Source organism: Ictalurus punctatus, chromosome 10 (assembly GCF_001660625.3).
Source record: "Ictalurus punctatus breed USDA103 chromosome 10, Coco_2.0, whole genome shotgun sequence".
NCBI classification, from domain to species: Eukaryota; Metazoa; Chordata; class Actinopteri; order Siluriformes; family Ictaluridae; genus Ictalurus; species Ictalurus punctatus.
The window spans coordinates 30,152,501-30,175,432 of record NC_030425.2 but is presented as its reverse complement, the minus strand read 5'-3'; the positions used below and the strand labels follow the sequence as shown (position 1 = coordinate 30,175,432).

Below are 22,932 nucleotides of genomic sequence, written 5' to 3'. Positions count from 1 at the left end.
TGCAATAATAATCTGTAGATATCTGGGGGTTGTGTGCGCTTGTAAAGAGAACGCTGTCTCGACTGAAGGTTGTTCACACTCACTCATAAGCGTTCATTTACTCCTTTTTTTCCGTTTTGCTTCAGTGCAAATGACAGGGTCTTATAGCGGCTCGAACACACACAAATGTTGGAGAGCGTTCTACAGAACAAACCCGAAAAAGTAGAGAGCACATGCACTTCAGTTAAAGATGTGCAAATGAAGGTGGAGGTTCAAAACGTCTAGACGCTACGCAAATACCAATATTAGGAAATTCAGCTCAATTTAGTTTTAATTATAGAGAGTCTATTTATATTTCTTTATTTATACAGAGTAAAGGGACAGTCTTCATGATTACAGCAGCAGTTACTGCTTATAGAATTTTTTTTTTCATTTTTCTATCATTCAAGGTCATCTTCACCTTACCCGGAGCAGAGTTTCTAATTTTCAGGAATTCTCTTTATTTGCTGAGCCACGCGCGTCAGTGCCAGGCGTTCTCTACGGCCGGTTACGAGCATCGAGTTCCTCCCTTGGTTTACTGAGACTCTTAAAACCCTGTGGTTAGCAGCCAGGCAGTGGTTCAAGAGAACGGTTCCAGAGCGTGGCCTGGTACAACCTCACCACACATGAGGAAACCACACTCCGAGGCTGAGCTCAGGGCCTCCCTGTCTGTCTGAATTCAATCTACACAGTCTGTGTGTGTATATATATATATATTATATATATATATATATATATATATATATATGGTGACCAAAGCCTTAAAGAACCGTATAATACTGAACCGTTATGTATCAGGCATGTGTGCATAGCGCTGCTCTGTTGGTGTTGATTAGATTTCTGACAGTAGCGCAGCTGCAAATCACAGCTTTATACAAACGCACTCGTTCTAATTATAATACCTTATCGTTTCTATAGTAACGGCTCGTTCAAAGGGACGTGTACAGCGGACGCTCCGTTTAATATGTTATTTTTATGTAACGTGTATGGAAGGAGTCTCCAGTGTCAGCACTGTGTAACAGTCAGAATAGAGAGAGAATAAAGAGAGAGAGAGAGAGAAGACAGAGAGAATAGAGAGAGAAGAGAGAGAAGAGAGAGAGAGAATAGACAGAGAATAGAGAGAGAGAATAGAGAGAGAGTAAAGAGAGGGAATAGAGAGAGGGAATAGAGAGAGAGAATAAAGAGAGGGAATAGAGAGAGGGAATAGAGAGAGAGAATAAAGAGAGGGAATAGAGAGAGGGAATAGAGAGAGAGAATAAAGAGAGGGAATAGAGAGAGGGAATAGAGAGAGAGAATAAAGAGAGGGAATAGAGAGAGGGATGGTGGGGGAACGAGTGTTTATAGCTGCTATAACGTAAGCGAGAACAGGAACTCACTCGTGTCACTGAACATTAAATGTAACTATAAACGGATAAAAAGGGCGTGTCATTGTTTAATAAATGAATTGGAATGGTTATTAAGCTGCTGTGGTGTAAGAGGAATGAAACACTCAGGGGTGTGCTGTTAGAGGAATATAATCAGCTTCAGGATGGTAACAGTCGCTCCGCTTCATCACACCCTGTCAGTCTTTCACTGTAACACACACAGAGGGCGGTTTCTCAGTAACTACACAATCTGCTTGTATGCATGCTGTGTATATGACGCCGCACACTGCAGCAGTAATGAGGTATAATCACGCTGGTTCTAATCTTACACCACTTCCCTCCTTCACTTCCCAATACTGAACTAAAGCCTCCAGCAATCCAGCCAATAACTCAGAGTTCACCAAAGGACACAATCAAATGCCACCGTTTCCTCCGCTCTCACAGATACACTGCACTCACACTGCACTCACACTATACTCACACTATACTCGCACTATACCCACACTATACTCACACTATACTCACACTATACTCACACTATACTCACACTATACTCACACTATACTCACACTATACTCACACTATACTCACACTGTACCCACACTGTACTCACACTATACCCACACTATACTCACACTATACTCACACTATACTCACACTATACTCACACTATACCCACACTATACCCACACTATACTCACACTATACTCACACTATACCCACACTGCACTCACACTATACTCACACTATACTCACACTATACTCACACTATACCCACACTGCACTCACACTATACTCACACTATACTCACACTATACCCACACTGTACCCACACTGTACTCACACTATACCCACACTGTACCCACACTGTACTCACACTATACCCACACTGTACTCACACTATACTCACACTATACTCACACTATACCCACACTATACTCACACTATACTCACACTATACTCACACTATACTCACACTATACTCACACTGCACTTACACTATACCCACACTGCACTCACACTATACTCGCACTATACCCACACTGTACTCACACTATACTCACACTATACCCACACTATACTCGCACTATACCCACACTATACTCACACTATACTCACACTATACTCACACTATACCCACACTATACTCACACTATACTCACACTATACTCACACTATACCCACACTATACTCGCACTATACCCACACTGTACTCACACTATACTCATACTATACTCACACTATACTCACACTATACCCACACTGCACTCACACTATACTCACACTATACCCACACTGTACTCACACTATACTCACACTATACTCACACTATACCCACACTGCACTCACACTATACTCACACTATACCCACACTGTACTCACACTATACTCACACTATACTCACACTATACCCACACTGTACTCACACTATACTCACACTGCACTCACACTATACTCACACTATACCCACACTATACTCACACTATACTCACACTATACCCACACTGCACTCACACTATACTCACACTATACTCGCACTATACCCACACTGTACTCACACTATACTCATACTATACTCACACTATACTCACACTATACCCACACTGCACTCACACTATACTCACACTATACCCACACTGTACTCACACTATACTCACACTATACCCACACTATACTCACACTATACTCACACTATACCCACACTGCACTCACACTATACTCGCACTATACCCACACTGTACTCACACTATACTCACACTATACTCACACTATACCCACACTGCACTCACACTATACTCACACTGCACTCACACTATACTCACACTGCACTCACACTACTCACACTGCACTCACACTATACTCACACTGTACTCACACTGTACTCACACTGTACTCACACTGTACTCACACTATACCCACACTGTACTCACACTATACTCACACTATACCCACACTGCACTCACACTATACTCACACTATACTCACACTGCACTCACACTATACTCACACTGTACTCACAATGTACTCACACTGTACTCACACTGTACCCACACTGTACTCACACTATACCCACACTGTATTCACACTATACCCACACTATACCCACACTATACCCACACTGTACCCACACTGTACCCACACTATACCCACACTATACCCACACTGTACCCACACTATACCCACACTATACCCACACTGTACTCACACTATACCCACACTGTACCCACACTATACCCACACTATACCCACACTGTACTTACACTATACCCACACTGTACTCACACTGCACTCACACTATACCCACACTGTACTCACACTATACCCACACTGTACCCACACTATACCCACACTATACCCACACTGTACTTACACTATACCCACACTGTACTCACACTGTACCCACACTATACCCACACTGTACTCACACTATACCCACACTGTACCCACACTATACCCACACTATACCCACACTGTACTTACACTATACCCACACTATACCCACACTGTACTCACACTATACTCACACTATACTCACACTATACCCACACTATACTCACACTATACCCACACTGTACTCACACTGCACTCACACTATACTCACACTATACTCACACTATACTCACACTGTATTCACACTGTACTCACACTATACCCACACTGCACTCACACTATACCCACACTATACCCACACTATACCCACACTGTACTCACACTATACTCACACTGTACCCACACTGTACCCACACTGTACCCACACTATACCCACACTGTACTCACACTGTACCCACACTATACCCACACTGTACTCACACTATACCCACACTGTACCCACACTATACCCACACTATACCCACACTGTACTTACACTATACCCACACTGTACTCACACTATACCCACACTGTACTCACACTATACCCACACTATACCCACACTATACTCACACTATACCCACACTATACTCACACTGTACTCACACTATACTCACACTGTACCCACACTGTACTCACACTATACTCACACTGTACCCACACTGTACCCACACTGTACCCACACTATACCCACACTATACTCACACTATACCCACACTATACCCACACTGTACTTACACTATACCCACACTGTACTCACACTATACCCACACTGTACCCACACTATACCCACACTATACCCACACTATACTCACACTATACCCACACTGTACTCACACTGCACTCACACTGCACTCACACTGCACTCACACTGTATTTACACTGTACTCACACTGTACCCACACTGTACTCAAACTGTACTCACACTGCACTCACACTATACTCACACTGTACTCACACTGTACTCACACACATACACTCACAACACATACACTCTCACACACTCACACACACTCATACACACACTCATACACACACTCATTCACACACTCATTCAGACACACACACACACACACACACACACACACACACACTCATTCACACACACACACACACACACACACAATCACTCATTCACACACACACTCACACACACACACTCACACTCGCACATACACTCACACACTCACTCACATACACTCACTCACTCACACGAGTCAGTGCTGTTTTCTCAGAAATGATATGAATGATAATACAGACGTAGACCAGATCAGAAGGACAATAAGGACATTAAGATCCACAGCCTGTAGGCGTGGATTAGCAGTTTGCTGTAAATGCTAACTGACATTACAAGGTTGTACATTTCACAGGAGAATTTTAACGGAAGTCTTTTCCTGATCTAATTCAGTTCCAAAGAAAGACATTGACAGAAAGTTTCTTGTGCAGGAGTGGAGAAGGTGAAGCTGTAGTGAACCGGTTTGTCTGAAACCTCAACAGCTTTAGATCAGTGAACACACAGAATTATGGGTCGTGTCCTACCACATCACACACAAACACGTAATCTCACCCAGCTTCTCATTCTCCACCAGCGCGCTTCTTTCCACAGAGTCAATCGCCGTGATTGTCTTATCGATTGGCTTTAATTCACTCCGTCCCGTTATGATTATATTCTGATGTTGACTTTCCCCATGTGATGAATTCATTTTTATGATGTCAGTCTTGTTGACTTGTGTGATCTACGGATCATCAATACCATCGATTCCTCGCAAAGTTCATCCGTTCACTGACGAGAGACATATGAGCATTTTACATGAATAAATAAAAAAGAAAACGATTGAACAAAGGTAATGCGAACGTAATCAAAATGTCATGTCCTGCTGTCACTGCAGGAGACGAACCGGACCGGACCGGACCGCACCGGCGGCTTAAAGGCACTTCCTCTACTCTGTCAGCTCAAGTCAAGTTTGTTGTACCAGCCTTGGAGGGTCCAGGGATCTGATCTTCATAAAGTAGAGTTCAGAGGCAGAACATCCACCGAGAAATCACGACAATCTGACGCAATTTCACGTCCGAGTCCAAAAAGATTCAAACAAAGCTGTTTATTAAAGTGGACTTGAAGTGCGAGGCACCTACAAATAAGTCAACTTTTTTTAAAAAAATAATTAATTAATTAAATAAAAGGAGTCAACTTTACATTTAAGGCACTTGAGAGACGCTCTCCTCCAGAGTATTGTGCAGGGGAGGGTTAAGGGCACTGCTCAAGGCCCCAGCAGTGGCAGCTTGGTGGTGCTGGGATTCGAACTCACAACCAATCAAAAGTCCAACGTCTTAACCACTGAACTCCCACTTTATGATTCAACTTTAAATAAACTCAACTTTTTACATCAACTTTAAATAAAAAAGTCAACATTAAATAATAAAAAGGGTGAACCTTTTAAAGTAAAAAGAGTCAACTTGAAATAAAGAGTGAACTTTAAATAAAAAAGTCAACTTTAAATAAATTTTTTGCTAATTAGCTTACTCATGCTAACTTTGTACTGGTTCCCTTCTAAACTACAAACTTGTTGAAGTACAGTGACTTCTTAAACTCCTCACTGACGTGACTGTGTACAACGTTCATGTAAAAGTCACAGGAGATTGTTTCCTGTGTGTTTATGCTCACTACTGCGTGCGATCTCCTCCTCTTCCTGTAGTGTAAGTGACCACTTTACGCTCTTCTGAGTCCTGAAGGAAAGTCAACGAGGACATGTCAGGAACAGCACTGAATACGTGATGTATGGAGCACTGTTCTGATCTCCTCTCCTGCTAATTGAGCTTGTCTGAGTGTGAAGAGTCAGGTAAGATGCTCTGTAAATAAACACTCGAGTCGTGGACTGGACGATGGCGGCGTGTTGTGACAGAGCGCTGCCCTCCGAGAGCCGGCGGATATCCAGTCTAAATCCAGCCCAGGGGAGCTGTAGAAAAGCTAATAATGTGTTATTGCAGCCCAGGTCTTTCCTGTCGTCTCTCCATCAGCCAGACACTGTCACCCCACACAGGGCCGGGTGAGCGATAATGGCCAATAATGTGGAGAAACAGGAGAGAGAGAGAGAGAGAGAGAGAGTGAGAGTTCAATCTCGGCAGGAAGAGAGCGGTGTAGAGTTGTGCTCCGTATACGGCCTCCGTTTCAGCAAGAAAGGAGAAAATGAACAAGTGACTCATCTTCCGAAGAGGAATCCCTACAAGACAACCTGGAGCTCGAGCACAGGAACGCGCACCTCGAGCTCTTCACCGCCTCGTGTGTGTTATCATCATGACATTCAGCTGATTCAGTTTCAGGTAAAGCAGCAGGAGTTTAATAATACAAGCACATGTATTTTTTTTAGCACCGTGACACTTCTCAAAAATATAATCAATCAGGTCTTTCAAAAAAAAAAAAAACAACTTTCGCATAGATTCCATTTCAACGTTCTGGCACGAGCACAGCCACGTGTCAAACGTGAATCACACGCTGTGAATCACACACCACACTCTGTACCAACGCCATCTCACTGGATTTTAATGTAGTACGGTAATAGGGGTATTTTAAAAAAACAAAAACAAATGTAGATAGTGTTTACATGCAACTCATTAAACTACTGAGAATACAGAGACTTTCTGCACTTTAAAAAATACCTGCGTTACCATACAGCGTTACCACCTGACTACCACCTGACTACCACCTGACTACCACGCAAACCTGATTGTGCTTCAGAGAAACAAAGCTTTTTGAGCTTGGAGAGTCTAATATGTGGTGAAAAGCGTGTGAAGTTACGCTGGATATGTGATAAACAGAGGGAAAATGATTTACTGCATATCCGTCTTATTCAATAGCACAGTGATAAAGGTGGGCGTGGCTAGATTACTGTACGCCAGTGCAGAACGTGACATAAAGAGCATTCGAGTGAAAGTCTGATGTGTTGATGTAACGCGTATTCCTGTGCCAGACGGCTGATAGTAAACGTCTAGACGCCGCTGCAGATAAGCTGCATGTGAATAACGCAGCTACACCGTATGTATTAGAGTAGAGATTGCTAGCTAGCATGGCTTTGTACAGAGGATTATTTAAGAGAAAAACCGTTTGCTCCTCGTACAGTTTGTTTAAACCGGTGTAGAAACGTGAAGCTTCAGCTGGTTAGATCCAGAAAGTTAATATTCGGGCTCGTGATCAGGGCTTCTTCCAAACGGCAAAGACTGGACGGACTTTATCGCTCTCTTTTTTAACATTTATTATCTGGTGGTTGTTTTTAGTTTGAGTAATTAGCTGAGGAAACACGCGGCTGTAGCCGTCACGACCATTTCAAACAAAGCGTGCTCCTTAAATATAACCCCATTACAACTATAATGACATTTTATTCACTTAAAGTCAGGGGTTCTTTAAATGATGAAAATGCTCTGAACGTTCTAACAGCGTCCGTAATTTATTTCGGTTCGGAAGAAAAGTTTCATAACATAGCCTTCAATGCAAAATAGCCTCTATTCTCAAACCTAATTATCAGTCAAACTTCCCCGCTTTGATAACAGCTAATGACTTCTTTTCTGTGGTTTTAATGTGATTAATATTTCTCCAGAGCTTTAACGAGATGTAAACAACAGGAATGAACTGAACACAGTTTCGTCCTCTTTGACACTGAAAATTATTTGGAATCGCTGAATAAGACACATATTATATATAAATACATGTTTATACAAGTATATATATATATATATATATATATATATATATATATATATATATATATAAACATATAAACTTGTCTACAGAGCTCTGCGTCCAAATTAAAGTCAAACTTACAGTAAAATGATGTTTTGAAATTAACATATTCAAATCTCTTGGCTACTTTTCAGTAAAAACCATTAAAACAAGTTTAAATATTTTAAATCAAATCAATTCCTCTCATCTAGGCAGGATTTTCTCCGAAATACAGAGCAGTTAAAAGTAGATGATGGTAGAATGATGCGTGTTTCTCTCCTTACAGAAAAATACTGTAGATCAACAGTCAGCTCCAGAATTCTTGGCACCCTTGGTAAAGATGGATTTTAAAAAGGCTTTGTGGTTAATTGGTGAACAAACTCTAATCGCAGGGGTGAGCTGCTGTAAACACAGGTTTTGCTAAGAATTTCAATGAAAGGTTAGCTCCTGCTCATGTTTCTGCTGTGAGATTAAGCACATGTTCATAAAAAATCTTTATGGAAGGTGCTAAGAATTGTGGAGTGGGATGTAAATACTGTATACAGAGCTCTAGTGTACATTTCCTGTCATGGCAGAGCAAATAAAAGACGTATTTAGAATAATTTGCTGTGTTGATGACGACTGAATGGTTTAGTGATGAAACACTGTATGGAAATAAACAGCGCTGGATCCGGATGGTTGAAGGATATATTCTACGTGCGGATTTCTGTGAAGCTGCTCTGTGACCAGATGTGTTGTTAAAACCGCTGAATAAATAAAACTAAATGAAAAAGAAGAATATGAAGTACAGCACAGGTACAGTAGGTGTTTGTGATATGGGTCGTTCGTGCTGTGCCTCTGCACGGTGTTTGATTTAAAGTTGAAGACACACAGGAGATCGTGAGCGTGTTAAGGAGCACAGCGCCGGGTATCAGAGTCGATCGCTCCGTCTTCTGTCAGCAGGTGTGAGGGATGTGGGGTCTCGTGTAAAAAATGGCTCCCTGTGTAATTGAAACTGAATCGAACAAATCCAGAACCAGTGTCCACATGGTGACAGTGAGGAGTGTGAGTCTCTACTGAGACGAGGACACGCTTCTGTAAACCCGTGGTAACATCTTCAGGGGTTGTGAGAATCCGTGTGCAGATGTTTAGCAGCTGTTACCTCGTCAGGGCACGGTCGAGGTTTTTGTCTCATCCAGTCATTGCATGCTGTCGTTTACTGAAGTATGTTCTGATGGGTTTCCTGATCGTGGAGGAAGAGGTGTGGGACTTGAGTCCAGACTTGAGATGTTTTCTGTATTGACTTGAACTTGTCTCGGTCTCGGGCTCAGGGTGTTCGTCATTTTTTTCTTCAAATGCACAGAATTTCACAAGAAGCAACTCTACGAGTAAACAGACTAATCACTGGTACAATGCGTGCATCGAACCAACTCATTAATAAAGCCCTGGCCCCGAAACAGATTTCAGTCTCAATATTGACTCCGCCTCTCTTTTATTTCGGTTTGATCTTGTCTTGGCCTCAACCCTCTTAAGACTCATCCTCGACTGGATCTCGGCTAGATCTAGCCACCTCCTTTGCTACGCTTCCTCCACTGTAGCTGCTGCATCAGATTTAAAACACTGAGGCTTGCCTACGACACTGAAAACAGACCAGGACCCATCTACCTTAAAGCATTATCACACCACGCCCTGCACCGCACTCCCTCCGTTCCTCTAGCACCGCTCGACTGGTCCCTCCATCTCTCAGGGTACAAGGAAGACCTGCATCAAGACTCTTCTCTATTCTGGTGACCAGGTGGTGGAATGAACTTCCCCTAGACGTCTGTACAGCTGAGTCACTGGCGGTCTTCAAACAATAACTAAATACCTGTTATTAAAGACCTGGGCGGCTGTGTCTCAGGTGGTAGAGTGGGTTGTCCACTATTCGTAGGGTTGGCGGTTCGATTCCTCGGGCAAGACACTGAACCCCAAGTTGCTCCTGATGGCAAGCTAGTGCCTTGTGTGGAAGCTCTGCTACCACTGATATGTGTGTGTGTGTGTGTGTGTGTGTGTGAGTGTGTGTGAGAGTGAGTGTGTGTGTATGTGTGAACCAGTGTAAAGTGCTTTGTAGAACCGCTAAGGTTAAAAAAGCGCTATATAAGTGCAGACCATTTACCGTTACCTACCTCTTCCTAAAATACTTAAATTAGCACTGTGTTATTTAAAGAATAATCCCTATCATGGGTGTCTGCCAAATGCCATAAATATAAATATAAATATAAATGTAGTCCTGGTGTTAGTCTTGACCATGACAGTCTTGACAACAGCACTACATGGAAGCAATGCGGACTCCATTCCAGAGAAGGAAGCATCTCCATGCCTGTCGGTGTCCGGAATCCTGTAAAGCTGCTTTGTTAAAAATCACAATATTAATAAAATTGTATTTAAGTGAATTGAATTAAAAACATATCTACTGGACCATAGACTCAGGATGATAAACAAAGGAAAGGCTTCCCCAAGCTTCCTGAAAAGACCTTACACGCTGAAGAGGCCAACTGCGTTCCACAACCGGAGACGTTACGCAGACCGGAATTTCCGTCTCCACGTCTCCACGACAGTCGGACGATCGGCCAGCGCGGAAGCCAGCTTCACATAAACAAACAAAATGTTTTCAACTCATTATTTCTATAATTATCTCATCATTTATCGAGCACAGGCTCCGTGTTCTCTGTGCTCAGGTGATTTTCCTGATTTCTACACACACAGAAGGGGTTTATTTCTGACCGGAGAATGAAAGAGCTTCATGAGGATGTTTTCAGCTCTACACTCCGACACCTCAGACAGGCTTTAACTTGTATTTCATAATATACAATGAGAATTCAAACCAAACCTCAAACAAACAAACAAACAAACAAACAAATAGATTTCCATTCTCCTAAGAAACGGTATTTGAAATGGTTTCCGCGTGGCCGAGTCCCGTGTCGTCGCTGTGCCGGTGGTTCGTTTTTGGAGCCTACAGTGGACAAGGGTGACGAGAACTCGAGTCACATTGCATTAAATGATTGCCAGAGCAATGCTGAAGAAAAGGAAGAGGGAGATTCAAGGGCAGTAGCGCAGGAATTGAGGGGATAAGTGGACGGAGGTGGAGGAGGAGAGGAGGAGGATGGAGCGTTCCTCTGTGGATCGCATTCTGGCAGCGGGGCCGGACGGTCAGCACCCGCAAAATTGAAATATTTCTGGTGATTCAAGGTTGACCACATTTTCATTCTTTCCTTTCATCCTTTCATCTCTCTCTCTCTCTCTCTCTCTCTCTCTCTCTCTCTCTCTCTCTCTCTCTCTCTCTCTCTCTGAATTATCAAAAGGGTTACTGTAGGAATCAAACGGTCTCCTTCAGGGGAGTTCAGCCGTGCATCTCGGTTTCATCCTCCCGGCGCACAGAGAACGTTTCTGATGGAGGAAACACTTTTAAAATGAAGTCTGAGGTTCTTTTCGGTGCCGCTTGCCAACACGGGCTGTATCTTTAAGAGGCCTGTTGATTAGTTTTACACCGAGCCAGTACGCAGAGACCAATAAATTAAATATGAATAAATTAAAAATGAAGTCTAGCAGAAAATTGCTTGGAAAACACCACCTCCCATTAAAATATGTACAGTAATGCTTTTAATGGCTGCAGACGTGGGAATAGATATCAGTGTAAATTAACCTGCCAGCCGAGCGTAGTGGAGAACTTTTCACTTATTTACAGAAACACAAGGATTTACTCCAGTAAGTGTGTTTGCTAATTAATTTGATATTTAAATGAGCTAATTGGTTTTAATTGCAAATATTTTAAGAGCAGTTCGGGGGGGGGGGGGGGGGATGGATGAAGTGTCGGAAAAGATTGATGAAGCTCGCTTTGAAAGTGCCATCTGTTTTAATATTTACTCCAGGCTGAGGGTTTTTTTTTTCAATAAATAAAGAAAAGAATCAGAAATAGACGCCACACACGCACACACACACGCACACGCACACACGCGCACACACACGCACACACACGCACACACACTTTGGAGGACGTGTTTGAATGTTTTTATGGTCCGCATTCACACACTGTGCCTCGTTTATTATCTTTTATAAAGTGGAAATGTTTTCAAATCCAAACTTGAACTAAAATGAAATTTGATTCACCGGAGTTTCTGATTCTCTTCGTACTCGGATGCGAATGTTGATAAACGACAACCGCCCGTGACTTACCCAACGCGATCTCCGACTGGATTTCAACAAATATTGTATTTTTTGCGTAAACGCTCCTGAGAAAGATTTATAAACAATAACTAAATGCGTTTCTATGCAGCGTGATAGATGATCAATGTTAAAATGCGGCCCGGTGTGCGCGTACACACACGCTGAAGGGGATCAGGGACATCAGCCCGGGCGATGAGCGAGCGCAGATAACGTCCCCGCCATGTCGGAGTGACATTGTAAGCGCATTAGCTCATTACTGCAATGTCATGGGCCACATGGCGAGGATGCATTAAGGAGGTGATGGGAGGAGGCGCACAGACTCAGCTGCAGGTATCGGATCTCTGCGTACGAGTTGATTAATTAAAGAAGCCTCCATTAAGGTTATTGAGATGCTGGCACTGACAGGGAGGCTCTCTGCGGCTCGTCGTTCATTCTGCCTCTGTCTCTGATGACATTAGCGCTCCGATCGCCCACGGAGTCGCACCGCAGGCCGTATCTCGACCTCCAGGATCTGAAAGGAGCCACCGAGTTTTAATCCTCGCCTCTCCTCTCTCCCTCAGTGCCCATCTGTCAGTGTATACAGCTGGAGCAGAGAAGAAAGGCGAGTATCCTGTTCCAACTGGCCGCCTTTCTAATTTCCTCTGCCTCGCAAACAAACGCCCTCTTTTTCAGCCGCCACGCTCCTCTCGCCGTGTGTGTGCTCTCGTTCCTGGCACAGGAAACACCACGAAAAGCCTAAACCTTCTGGAACCATAGCCTTACTTTAGGGAAGGAACATCAACATCATCTCCAAACTCATCGTTTATACAGTGTGGGTTTCCGTCCTGAAAATTCCACCAGGGCAGATGAAGTTTGGGACGTTCCCCCTCCTCTTCACTGTTCGCTCCTTTAATAAAGTAGAAGTCCGGCATGGGAAAATGAAGAGCATATGTTGAAATCCCATCCTGGTCTCTGACAGCGCATGAGGCATACTGCGGGTCGTCCAAACAGACCTTATGCACATCGATCTCGCGCTGAACAGCGATCAGGCTTTCCAAACCGAATGAATCTTTGTTATGGGTTCAAGTTCTGTCTGAAATTCCAGGCTGCACTCAGCGAGCGGTGCGTTCACCGTAAACAAGAAATGCTGAGCTCCTCAATGAGGAGTTATTGAGATGATTTATCATGTTCAGGTGATACACACACACACATTCATACACTGTAATTATTTAATGACGCGATCCATCAAACACGAGCGAGAGAAGCTCGTCTCTGTCGTCCGTTCCGTGTGTGAGGTTCTCTGTATTGCGCCATCCTGTGGTTCTCTGCGAGCGAAGACTCAACAACAGAGTCTCTGTCCATGGAGTTTACATTATTAATCATTCGAACATTGTTATAAAGTAAAATCTATTCTAATGTATCTATCCCACAGCGCTGCTGAGTTCTGGACTGTGATTGGTCAGGAGGTGGTGATTAATTCTCTAGAACAGCGGCTCTGACGGTAGCGCAGGGTTATATTAACCTCGTTCTGATACGTTATCGTTTCTATAGTGACGGCTCGTTCACGGCGACGTGTACAGCGCACACGTAAGGAAATTGTTACACTGATGTTCCACAACATTAAAGGGATAAAAATGATGATGTGTACTTATTTAAAATTTTTTAATGTTATTACTGACAAATCGCTGTGGAGTTGTTGTTGCTACTTTTGTGGATGGCTGAGAGATAATAAGTAAACACACCTCACTGCTACGGAGTGACGAGCCAGACGACCCTCACGCCTCTCAGTCATGTTATTCAAAATCACAGGCAAGTTTGTTCTTTCAGAAGGATTGCTATTTGGTTTGGTTTCATGTTTTAAATAACTACATGAACCAAAAAACATGCCTGAGGTGTGTGTGTGTGTGTGTGTGTGTGTGTGTGTGTGTGTGTGTGTGTGTGTGTGTGTGTGTGTGTGTGTGTGTAGGGCTGAAAACCTCGTCCTTGTAAAACTTATACATTGGTTGGTTAGAGACATGGCGACAGAAAAAAGGCAAACAAATCTTTACCTCACAATCTTCCTGCAGTGAGTCGATTCAGAGTCGAATCACTTTCTCACTCTGAAGCGGGTCAGGACCGCCTCGTCGGACGCTCTCGGACCCGAGTGTGATCGCCGTGTTCTCACCTGACTAAAGAACTGCGCCGAGGAGGAGAACACACCAGGGTTCTGTCTGAACTCTCTAAACACTGTGTATGTTATAGCAGACGGCCACACACACACACACACACACACACACACACACACACACACACACACACACACACACACACACACACTGGATGCAAATGGAATTCTAACACAGCCTCAGCAAGTTCTGCTTGGTGACTTTAATATGGTATCCATACTAAGGATTATTTTCTGTCCATGCAGAAGCCTAGCGCTGGAGCGCTGCGTGTTTAGAGAGTATCCCTGCTGCACATCCAAACAAGATTAGACTCCAATTCACTCTCATTCTCAACGATGTGCTTTTCCAGCTGTCCCAACACTCCAGCTCCCTCCTCGCTGCCTTTAATCTAATCATATCAGTGTCCTGATGCTTTTATTTAAATGATTTTAATTAAATATGGGCTGTACAACACTTAAGTACAGGCGGCGCAGTGGTACTGGGCCCAGGTTACTTCTGTGTGGAGCGTCACATCTTCTTCCCACCTCACAAAAACATGCCAGTAGATAGACTGGTGACTATCACCACTAGGTGTGTGTCCAGAGCATATTCCCAGTTTACACCCGGCGTTCCCGGGATGGACTCCGGAACCAGCGTGACCCGGAGCAGGATACAGCTCTTACTGAAGATTATCGGTAAAATGAAAATGAAGGTTTTCAACTACAACATGACCTGTTTGTGTTTATTGCTGAAGTAAAATCATTACCTGTACACACACGAGTTATTTGGCAAGATTTTAAAATGATTTAAATGAGTACAGAAGTTGTTTTGTTTATGTGAGGCGAGGATGTGATTACAGTTTAAAGTGGTTCCAGGTCTCTTTGGTTATGTGGCATCGGATTTATAGTTTGAAAAAAAGAAGAAGAATGACTACATCATATATCAAACCCTGAAACCCTGTTTAGATCGATGAGCTTTTTTTCATTTGGAGCAAAATATTTAAATGAAAAATATTTCCCAGGAAGTGTAAGGCAGACGAGACTCGAGTCGAACGCTCACCCAGTTCTCACACAGTCATTAAATCATCTTCAATACACAAACATGATGCCACAGTGGGATGATTTTTACATTTGACAAGTTTAAGGCTAAAATAGTTCACCCTTCAAAAGTTCTTTGAAGCTCATCCAGGAGAACACAGATCAGGTCTCAAGTCTTTCTCTGTCTCATGAGTCCAGCAGATCTGCCCAGTGAAGCCCAGGTTCGGCATTTCCTCCACCGGGCTCTAAGGTGTTTGTGGCCTACCTGATCTTCTCGGCCCTGGAGCTGAGTTTGGGGCGTGGCCTGTGGAGGAGGGGGCGGGGCTGTCATTTGGTGTGAACGGTTTGGGAGAGCAGGCCTTACTGGTGCTCTCGTGCTTGTCTGGTTGGTTGGGGCGCTTTGTACTGGTCTGTTTGTTTCCCATGTAGGACTGCAGAGAAAAGACAGACTGATGCTGGTGATGCTGGCGCCATCTAGTGGTGGATTGTTTTATGTTTTATACTCTACAACATTCACTCGCTTGTAAACTCACTCAGTTTACAAATAAACGCTGCTGAGGGAAATTTTAGTGCGATCTCAAGCCGGCTCTGAGCGTGTGGAAGAACTGACCTGCACCGTGCACACACCGAGACCGCTGTTCGCCTTCGCAGCCGAGCCGTTCTTCTTCACACTGTCGGAAGAGTAGGATTTCTTCTTCTTCTGCAGTGGGTGATACAGCAAGACATTTCCAATGAGTATTAGAATAAAGCTGTGTCACCAGATATTTGTCTGGAACTTACTCAGAGAAAATATATAGCTGAGGAGAGGTGGAGAAACAGGGCTCGACACCACCAGCGATACAGTTTCACAACATCTCACTGGTCCCGTGGTACAGACAGTGTCGGCCAGGTCACGACACTGTCTCCTCAGTGATTTCCTTTTTTATCAGAATGAATTTCATCGCTCACGTTTTCAGCTAATAAACCATCTTTAGCAAAGGTGCCAATAATTCTGAAGCTGATCGATTTTTCATCTCTGTGATTGTGGTAAATTTGTTGAGTCTGAGATTTAATTAGTTTTATTAGACCTTTTGCTGAGTCTGTTAATAGATGTTGTGTGTGTAAAAGCATTCATGAGTTCTCCGTCAGTATCTGGGTGAAGTCTGTTTAAACAAAACGTCCATAAACTCAAGCCGCAGTTACTGAGACAGGACTTTTAAAGCTTCGCTTCAAGTCGGGAAGTTATTTCGGCACGGTGTCTGCACTCGGTAGGAGATACAGTGACACCGGATTATAAACTGCAGTCCCACTCACGGAGACACAGACGTCTTTATTTCTGACCCCGAAACGAGCGACTGAGTGCAAACAAGACGGTTACCCACGTGTTCTCTGTGCTGAAGACAGTCAGAGGACTAATCACCTGTTTTGTGGATGTGGAGGGTTTTTTGTTGCTGCTGTTCAGGTCTCCGTTGAGGCTGAGTGTCTGCGCTGGAGCACATCCAGGAGCGGCTGGAGTAGGAGATGGAGATGGAGCGGACGGAGGAGGAGATGGAGGAGCAGACGGAGGAGATGGAGGTTCGGGGGAGGCCACAGACTCGATCACGCTGTCCTGGGAGCAGCTGAGGGTGATGCTGCCCATTCCCTCGCTCACCTCCTCGCTCTCGCCATCCTCTGGAGCGTTCCGGAACTGTCGCATCATCACCAGCACGTTGGTGGGGGACGCATCCGTGGACGTGTCTCCCTGAAACATCAGGCTTATTCATTCTCCTACTGAGACACTTAACTACCGTTCTAGATTCATAAAGTATATAAAGTGTGTATAGTAATATGTTACTATTGTTGCAGTGGTTGTAGAGAGAATGAGCAGGTAACGAGAGATTATCTACACCTGTGCACTTATACACCTGTCTTCTAAGTCAGCTAATGCCCAGAGAGAGACGGATACCTGCGGCGCTGTGCTCAGTTAACCTGGATCAACTCGAGTGAAGCAGCAGACACTCCCGTTTGTTTTTGTTTAGGACATATTGTGTATGTAGCACTGGCTCTGGATGAGTCCATGCTGTTTGTATACGTATCTTTTTTTTAATGGTTCAGTCCATTTTTAAAAGGTTTCCCATCTTTAAAAATGACACAAGGTGACGTCTCGTGTCTGATCCATGACCTTTACATCATGTATGTCCTAATGTTTCTGGTACACTACACTAAGCAGTCTAACTTTAAATGAAAAGACATCATACAGAAATTCCCCCATCTTGGAGTCCTGGAGTTCACATGACACCTAGGAGTGTTTAATCTTAACCAGTCCAAGTACTGGCATGTTTTGGAAAGTTTTCCACACAGACACGGGTAGAACCAGTTTCTGATTTCCATTATGCTACGTAAAAGCAGGTTAAAGGTCCGGTCACGCGGACTGTATAACAGGACGGGACGGGTGCCGTTACCGTGACCCAGGGGTTATGCAGCAGCTCACTGGCTGTGATGCGATGCGCTGGATCGACTTTCAGCAAACATCTCAGCACCGTCTTGGCTGTGAGAGAAACGCAGAAAAACACTGACGCGTGAGTCAGTGAGAACACCAGAGGAATCCTGGGTAATGTCAGTGAGAGTGATGCGTCTCTGTTAACCTGCGTCACTGACGGTGTCCCATACAGGAGCGGAGAAGCTCAGATCTCCCTTCTTAATCATTTCAAACAGATGTTCCTCAGAGTTGGAGCTGAATGGAGGTTCTCCACTTAACCTGCAGAACCGATATCACTGATCATCACTCATTACTGTCCAATGTGTGTGGGTGTGTGTGTGTGTGTGTGTGTGTGTGTGTGTGTGTGTGTGTGTGTGTGTGTGGACACTGGACACTAATATATGTATATATAGAAATGCATGCAGCTCTGTGTACATGTGATGTGCGTATGCAAATACCTGGACACCTGCTTGTGTTTACGCACGCGTGTTCACACGTGTGCAGGCATGGATGTACTCGCATGTAGGATTGTGTGTGTACACGTTTACATGTGTATGCACACACCATGTTGGCATTTATGCATGCGTGTGTGTGTGTATGAATGTGACTCTTGTTAGTGTATATGCATGTAAGTGTGTGTGTCTGTGTATACATGTGCATATGGGTGGCTTATTCGTGCATGTGTGTGTGTATGTGTGTGTGTGTGTGTGTGTGTGTGTGTGTGTGTGTATGTGTAGGAATGATGCAGAATGGTCTTACAGCATGTACATGATGACGCCGATACTCCACATGTCACACTGCTGGCTGTACTCATGGCCGTCGATCACTTCAGGTGCTGATGGGGCAAAGACACGCGTCAATAATGACAGACAACGGAGCACTGAGAGTGTGTGTGTGTGTGTGTGTGTGTGTGTGTGTGTGTGTGTGTGTGTGTGTGTGTGTATAAGTTATGTACTGCATCTCCTCGCCTGAAACGTTATCAGCTTCGTGCCATTTAAATTAGGTCAACCTCCGCTTTTTAATCAGTGTGCATAGAACTTATTAGAGGAGCTGACATTGATTCATCAAATGACAAGTAAATGAGAGCATGCTCTGTGCATATGTGTGCGTGTGTGTGTGTGTGTGTGTGCGTGTGTGTGTGTGTGTGTGTGTGTGTGTGTGTTACCCATGTATTTGGGTGTCCCACATGTGGATTGCAGCATGTTCCCACTGCCCACTCCACCTTTCTGCACGGACAGTCCAAAATCTGTGATCTGACACACACACACACACACACACACACACACACACACACACACACACACACACACCTTTCTATGATTGTGAGGACATTAACAAAATTATTAATGCAGCTTCTAAACTGAACCGTAACCTCAGTAACCAACAGCAAACCTTTTAATTTTTTTTTTATGAAAGCTGTAGTCTTCCATGTGGGGATCAGTAATAAGTGTCAGATATACAGCGCCCTCCATTAATATTGGCACCCTTGTAAAATATTAGCAAAGAAGTCTGTGAAAAATTGTCTTTATTGTTTAACTTTTTGATCTTTTGTTCAATAAATTCACAAAAAGACTCTGCTCTCATGGACATCAAACAATTACAAACACAACACAGGTTTACCCAAAAAAATCATCTTTGATAAATATAGGTGTGCAACAATTATTGGCACCCCTATGAATTCATTTGAGCAAAAATATATTATAGTATAGTTCCACTGATATTAAAAAAAAAATTTAGTACACCTTGGAGACTAGGAACAGGAAATTGTTCAACTGTGACTTCCTGTTTCACAGGGGTATAAATATGAGGTAACACACAGGCCATATTCCCTCAGTCATTCATAACAATGTTTAAGAGCGAGGAATATAGCTGTGATGTGCGGCAAAAGGTTGTTGAGCTTCACACAATGGGAAGTGTCTATAAGAAAATAGCACGAGCATTGAAGGTGCTTAACCTTTCACTACTGGAACTTCAAATGGATCGGGTTCTACGGTCAGATGAAACCAGAATAGAGCTTTTTGGTAATAAACACAGAGGTGGTTTTGGTCACACAGAGAGGTAGCCGTATGGAAAAGTACCTCATGCCCACGGTTAAATATGGAGGAGGATCTTTAATGTTTTGGGCTGTTTTTCTGCAGAGGACCTGGACATTTTGTTAGGACACATGGCATCATGGACTCCATCAAATATCAACAGATATTAAATGAAAACCTGACTGCCTCTGACAGAAAGCTTCAAATGGGCCGTGGTTGGATCTTCCAGCAGGACAGTGATCCAAAACATCATCAACATCAACACAGAAATGTTTTACTGACCACAAAATCAAGTTCCTGCCCTGACCATCCCAGTCCCCTGACCCGAACCCCATAGAAACCCTGTGGGGTGAACTGAAGAGGAGAGTCCACCAGCGTGGACCTGAAATGTGAAGGATCTGGAGAGGTTCCGTATGGAGGAACGCTCTCAGATCCCTCACCATGTATTCTCCAACCTCATCAGCGTTATAGGAGAAAACTCGGAGCTGTTATCCTGGCAAAGGGAAGTAGCACAAAGTACTGACTAAAAGGGTGCCAATAATTGTTGCACAGCTATATTTAACAAATATATATTTTTTGATAAACAGGTGTTTTGTTTACAGTTGTTTGATATCCATGAGAGCAGAGGATTTCTGTGAATTTTTTTTTTCAACAAAAGATCAAAAGGTTAAACAATAGACATTTTGCACAGCCTTCTTTGTTCATATTTACCAAGGGTGCCAATATTAATGGAGGGAAATGTAACTATCTTTTCAGTCCCCACCAAGATATAAAAACATGCCACCCACACACACACACACACACTTTTTTCATAATTAGGTTCTGCTCTATACTGTCTGACCTTTTAATGTAATATCGTGCACACACACCCTGAGCTGGATCAATCTCCTTTACATCTAAACTCCATTTTGAATATTTACAGTCCAAATAGGTTTATGTGGGAAAGGCTGGCCCACACACACACACACACACACACACACACACACACACACACACACACACACCCTGATGAATAATACATATGAACAGTATATATGGTTTCAGTGGGGCCGTAGGGCCGAGCTGAATAAGTAATGGGGTGAGATGACCACCTTCTGCTAGATAAAAGGTGGTTGTACTGGAGCAGGACAGCGGCGTCTCTGATTTATTCCCTCGGCTCTAACTCATCACAACCTTCCACCACACCTAGTGTTTTGTGCCATTTCCCTTCAGCCACAGATGCATGCTGGGAACCGGTCGCTTCTTCGTTTCACAAAAAAAAAAAAAAAAAACACATCGATTTGTTTTCCTTGAGAGCAGAACATAAAAAAATAAAAATAAGAACTTCTCCCAGAGCGCCGGTGTAGTGTGACAGTGTTTAAACACGGGCGGGTGATGATGGATGATGGGTGGAGGAGAGAATACAGAGGTCCTGTACGGAGGTCCTGTACAGACCAAACTCCAGACCTCATGCACGGTTTGTTTTTCGCGCTCACCTTGATGTTTATGACGGCGTGCTCATCGCTATGGTGATAACTGTCCACGAGAATGTTTTCCAGTTTGAGATCTCTGTGAACGATGTCTGAGGAAAGCAAACAGAAGGAAGAGAGGAACAGAAGAGAAAGAGAGAGGCACGAGTCGATATTTTAATAATAAAATGTGAAAAAATACCTGTGACTCCACGCTTTTAATGATGCTGTAACAGTAAAATAAAGAGTGAAGAGGAGGTGCTATTACCACCACAGAGCTGATTCATCTCCTCTAACAGCACGTCCCCAAGTGTTCTATTCCTCTTACACCACAACAACTTATCTACAGTTACTACAGTGACATTAGATACTGGACATTTCTTATCCATGTAAAGCTACATGTAATGTTGTGGAACGTCCTGTTCTCACTTACGCTAGAGCAGCTATAAACACTCGTTCCTTCACCATCCCTCTCTCTATTCTCTCACTCTTTATTCTCTCTCTATTCTCTCGTTCTTTATTCTCTCTCTCTTTATTCTCTCTCTATTCTTGCTCTATTCTCTCTCTCTTCATTCTCTCTCTATTCTCTCGTTCTTTATTCTGTTCATGTTAATATGACAAAAAAAGGAAGATGTTGAAAAAGTCTGAGTTACAGCTTCACCTCTGACTGTTACACAGCACTGACACTGGAGACTCCTTCCATAAAAATGTTAAATAAACATCTCCATGTCAACAATCACACGATTATCGATATAATCCTGCGATGTGCAGGTGCGCTACTGTCAGAGCTGATGCTGTAGAAAACTAATCACCACCGTCTGACCAATCACAATCCAGAACACATCTAGTCTGTAGTTTAAAGAAGAACCTGATGAACTCGTGAGCCGTGTGTGAGGTTAGTGTACGTGGAATACAAGACGCGTAATATAAACCTCCTCTCTCGTCATTATGAGCTCGTCTGGATCTAAAGACACACCAACGCTCGAGTCTGTTGGAAAACACACCTATTAATCAGTATTCCTCCCCTGCTCATCGTTAATGACTCATTAGCCTCATGTAATGGTGTCTTCTTGCCAAGCAACGTCCTAAATTACCTTTAACTGGAGATTTCAGCAGAAGAGAAAATTGCAGAGCGTCTTCTGAATCAATTAAAACGGGCTGATATTTAGTCTGGCAGTTGGTATATTATCTCATAATTAGAAAAAGCCC

At 43.5% G+C, this 22,932-nt stretch overlaps 1 protein-coding gene across 1 annotated transcript in view; it reads right to left on the bottom strand.

The window, feature by feature from the left end:
- Nucleotides 1-15,496: 15,496 nt before the first annotated feature.
- The window catches only part of stk33 (serine/threonine kinase 33), a 21,995-nt gene continuing 14,559 nt past the window's right edge, over nucleotides 15,497-22,932 (bottom strand). The window contains exons 9-16 of the mRNA XM_053683069.1: nucleotides 21,751-21,836; nucleotides 19,408-19,495; nucleotides 19,002-19,077; nucleotides 18,409-18,521; nucleotides 18,226-18,311; nucleotides 17,205-17,525; nucleotides 16,416-16,505; nucleotides 15,497-16,236 (exon numbers count right to left, since the gene is read on the bottom strand). Coding sequence (XP_053539044.1) covers nucleotides 16,051-16,236; nucleotides 16,416-16,505; nucleotides 17,205-17,525; nucleotides 18,226-18,311; nucleotides 18,409-18,521; nucleotides 19,002-19,077; nucleotides 19,408-19,495; nucleotides 21,751-21,836 — 1,046 coding nt within the window. The 3' untranslated portion in view covers nucleotides 15,497-16,050. The remainder of the gene's footprint in view (nucleotides 16,237-16,415; nucleotides 16,506-17,204; nucleotides 17,526-18,225; nucleotides 18,312-18,408; nucleotides 18,522-19,001; nucleotides 19,078-19,407; nucleotides 19,496-21,750; nucleotides 21,837-22,932) is intronic.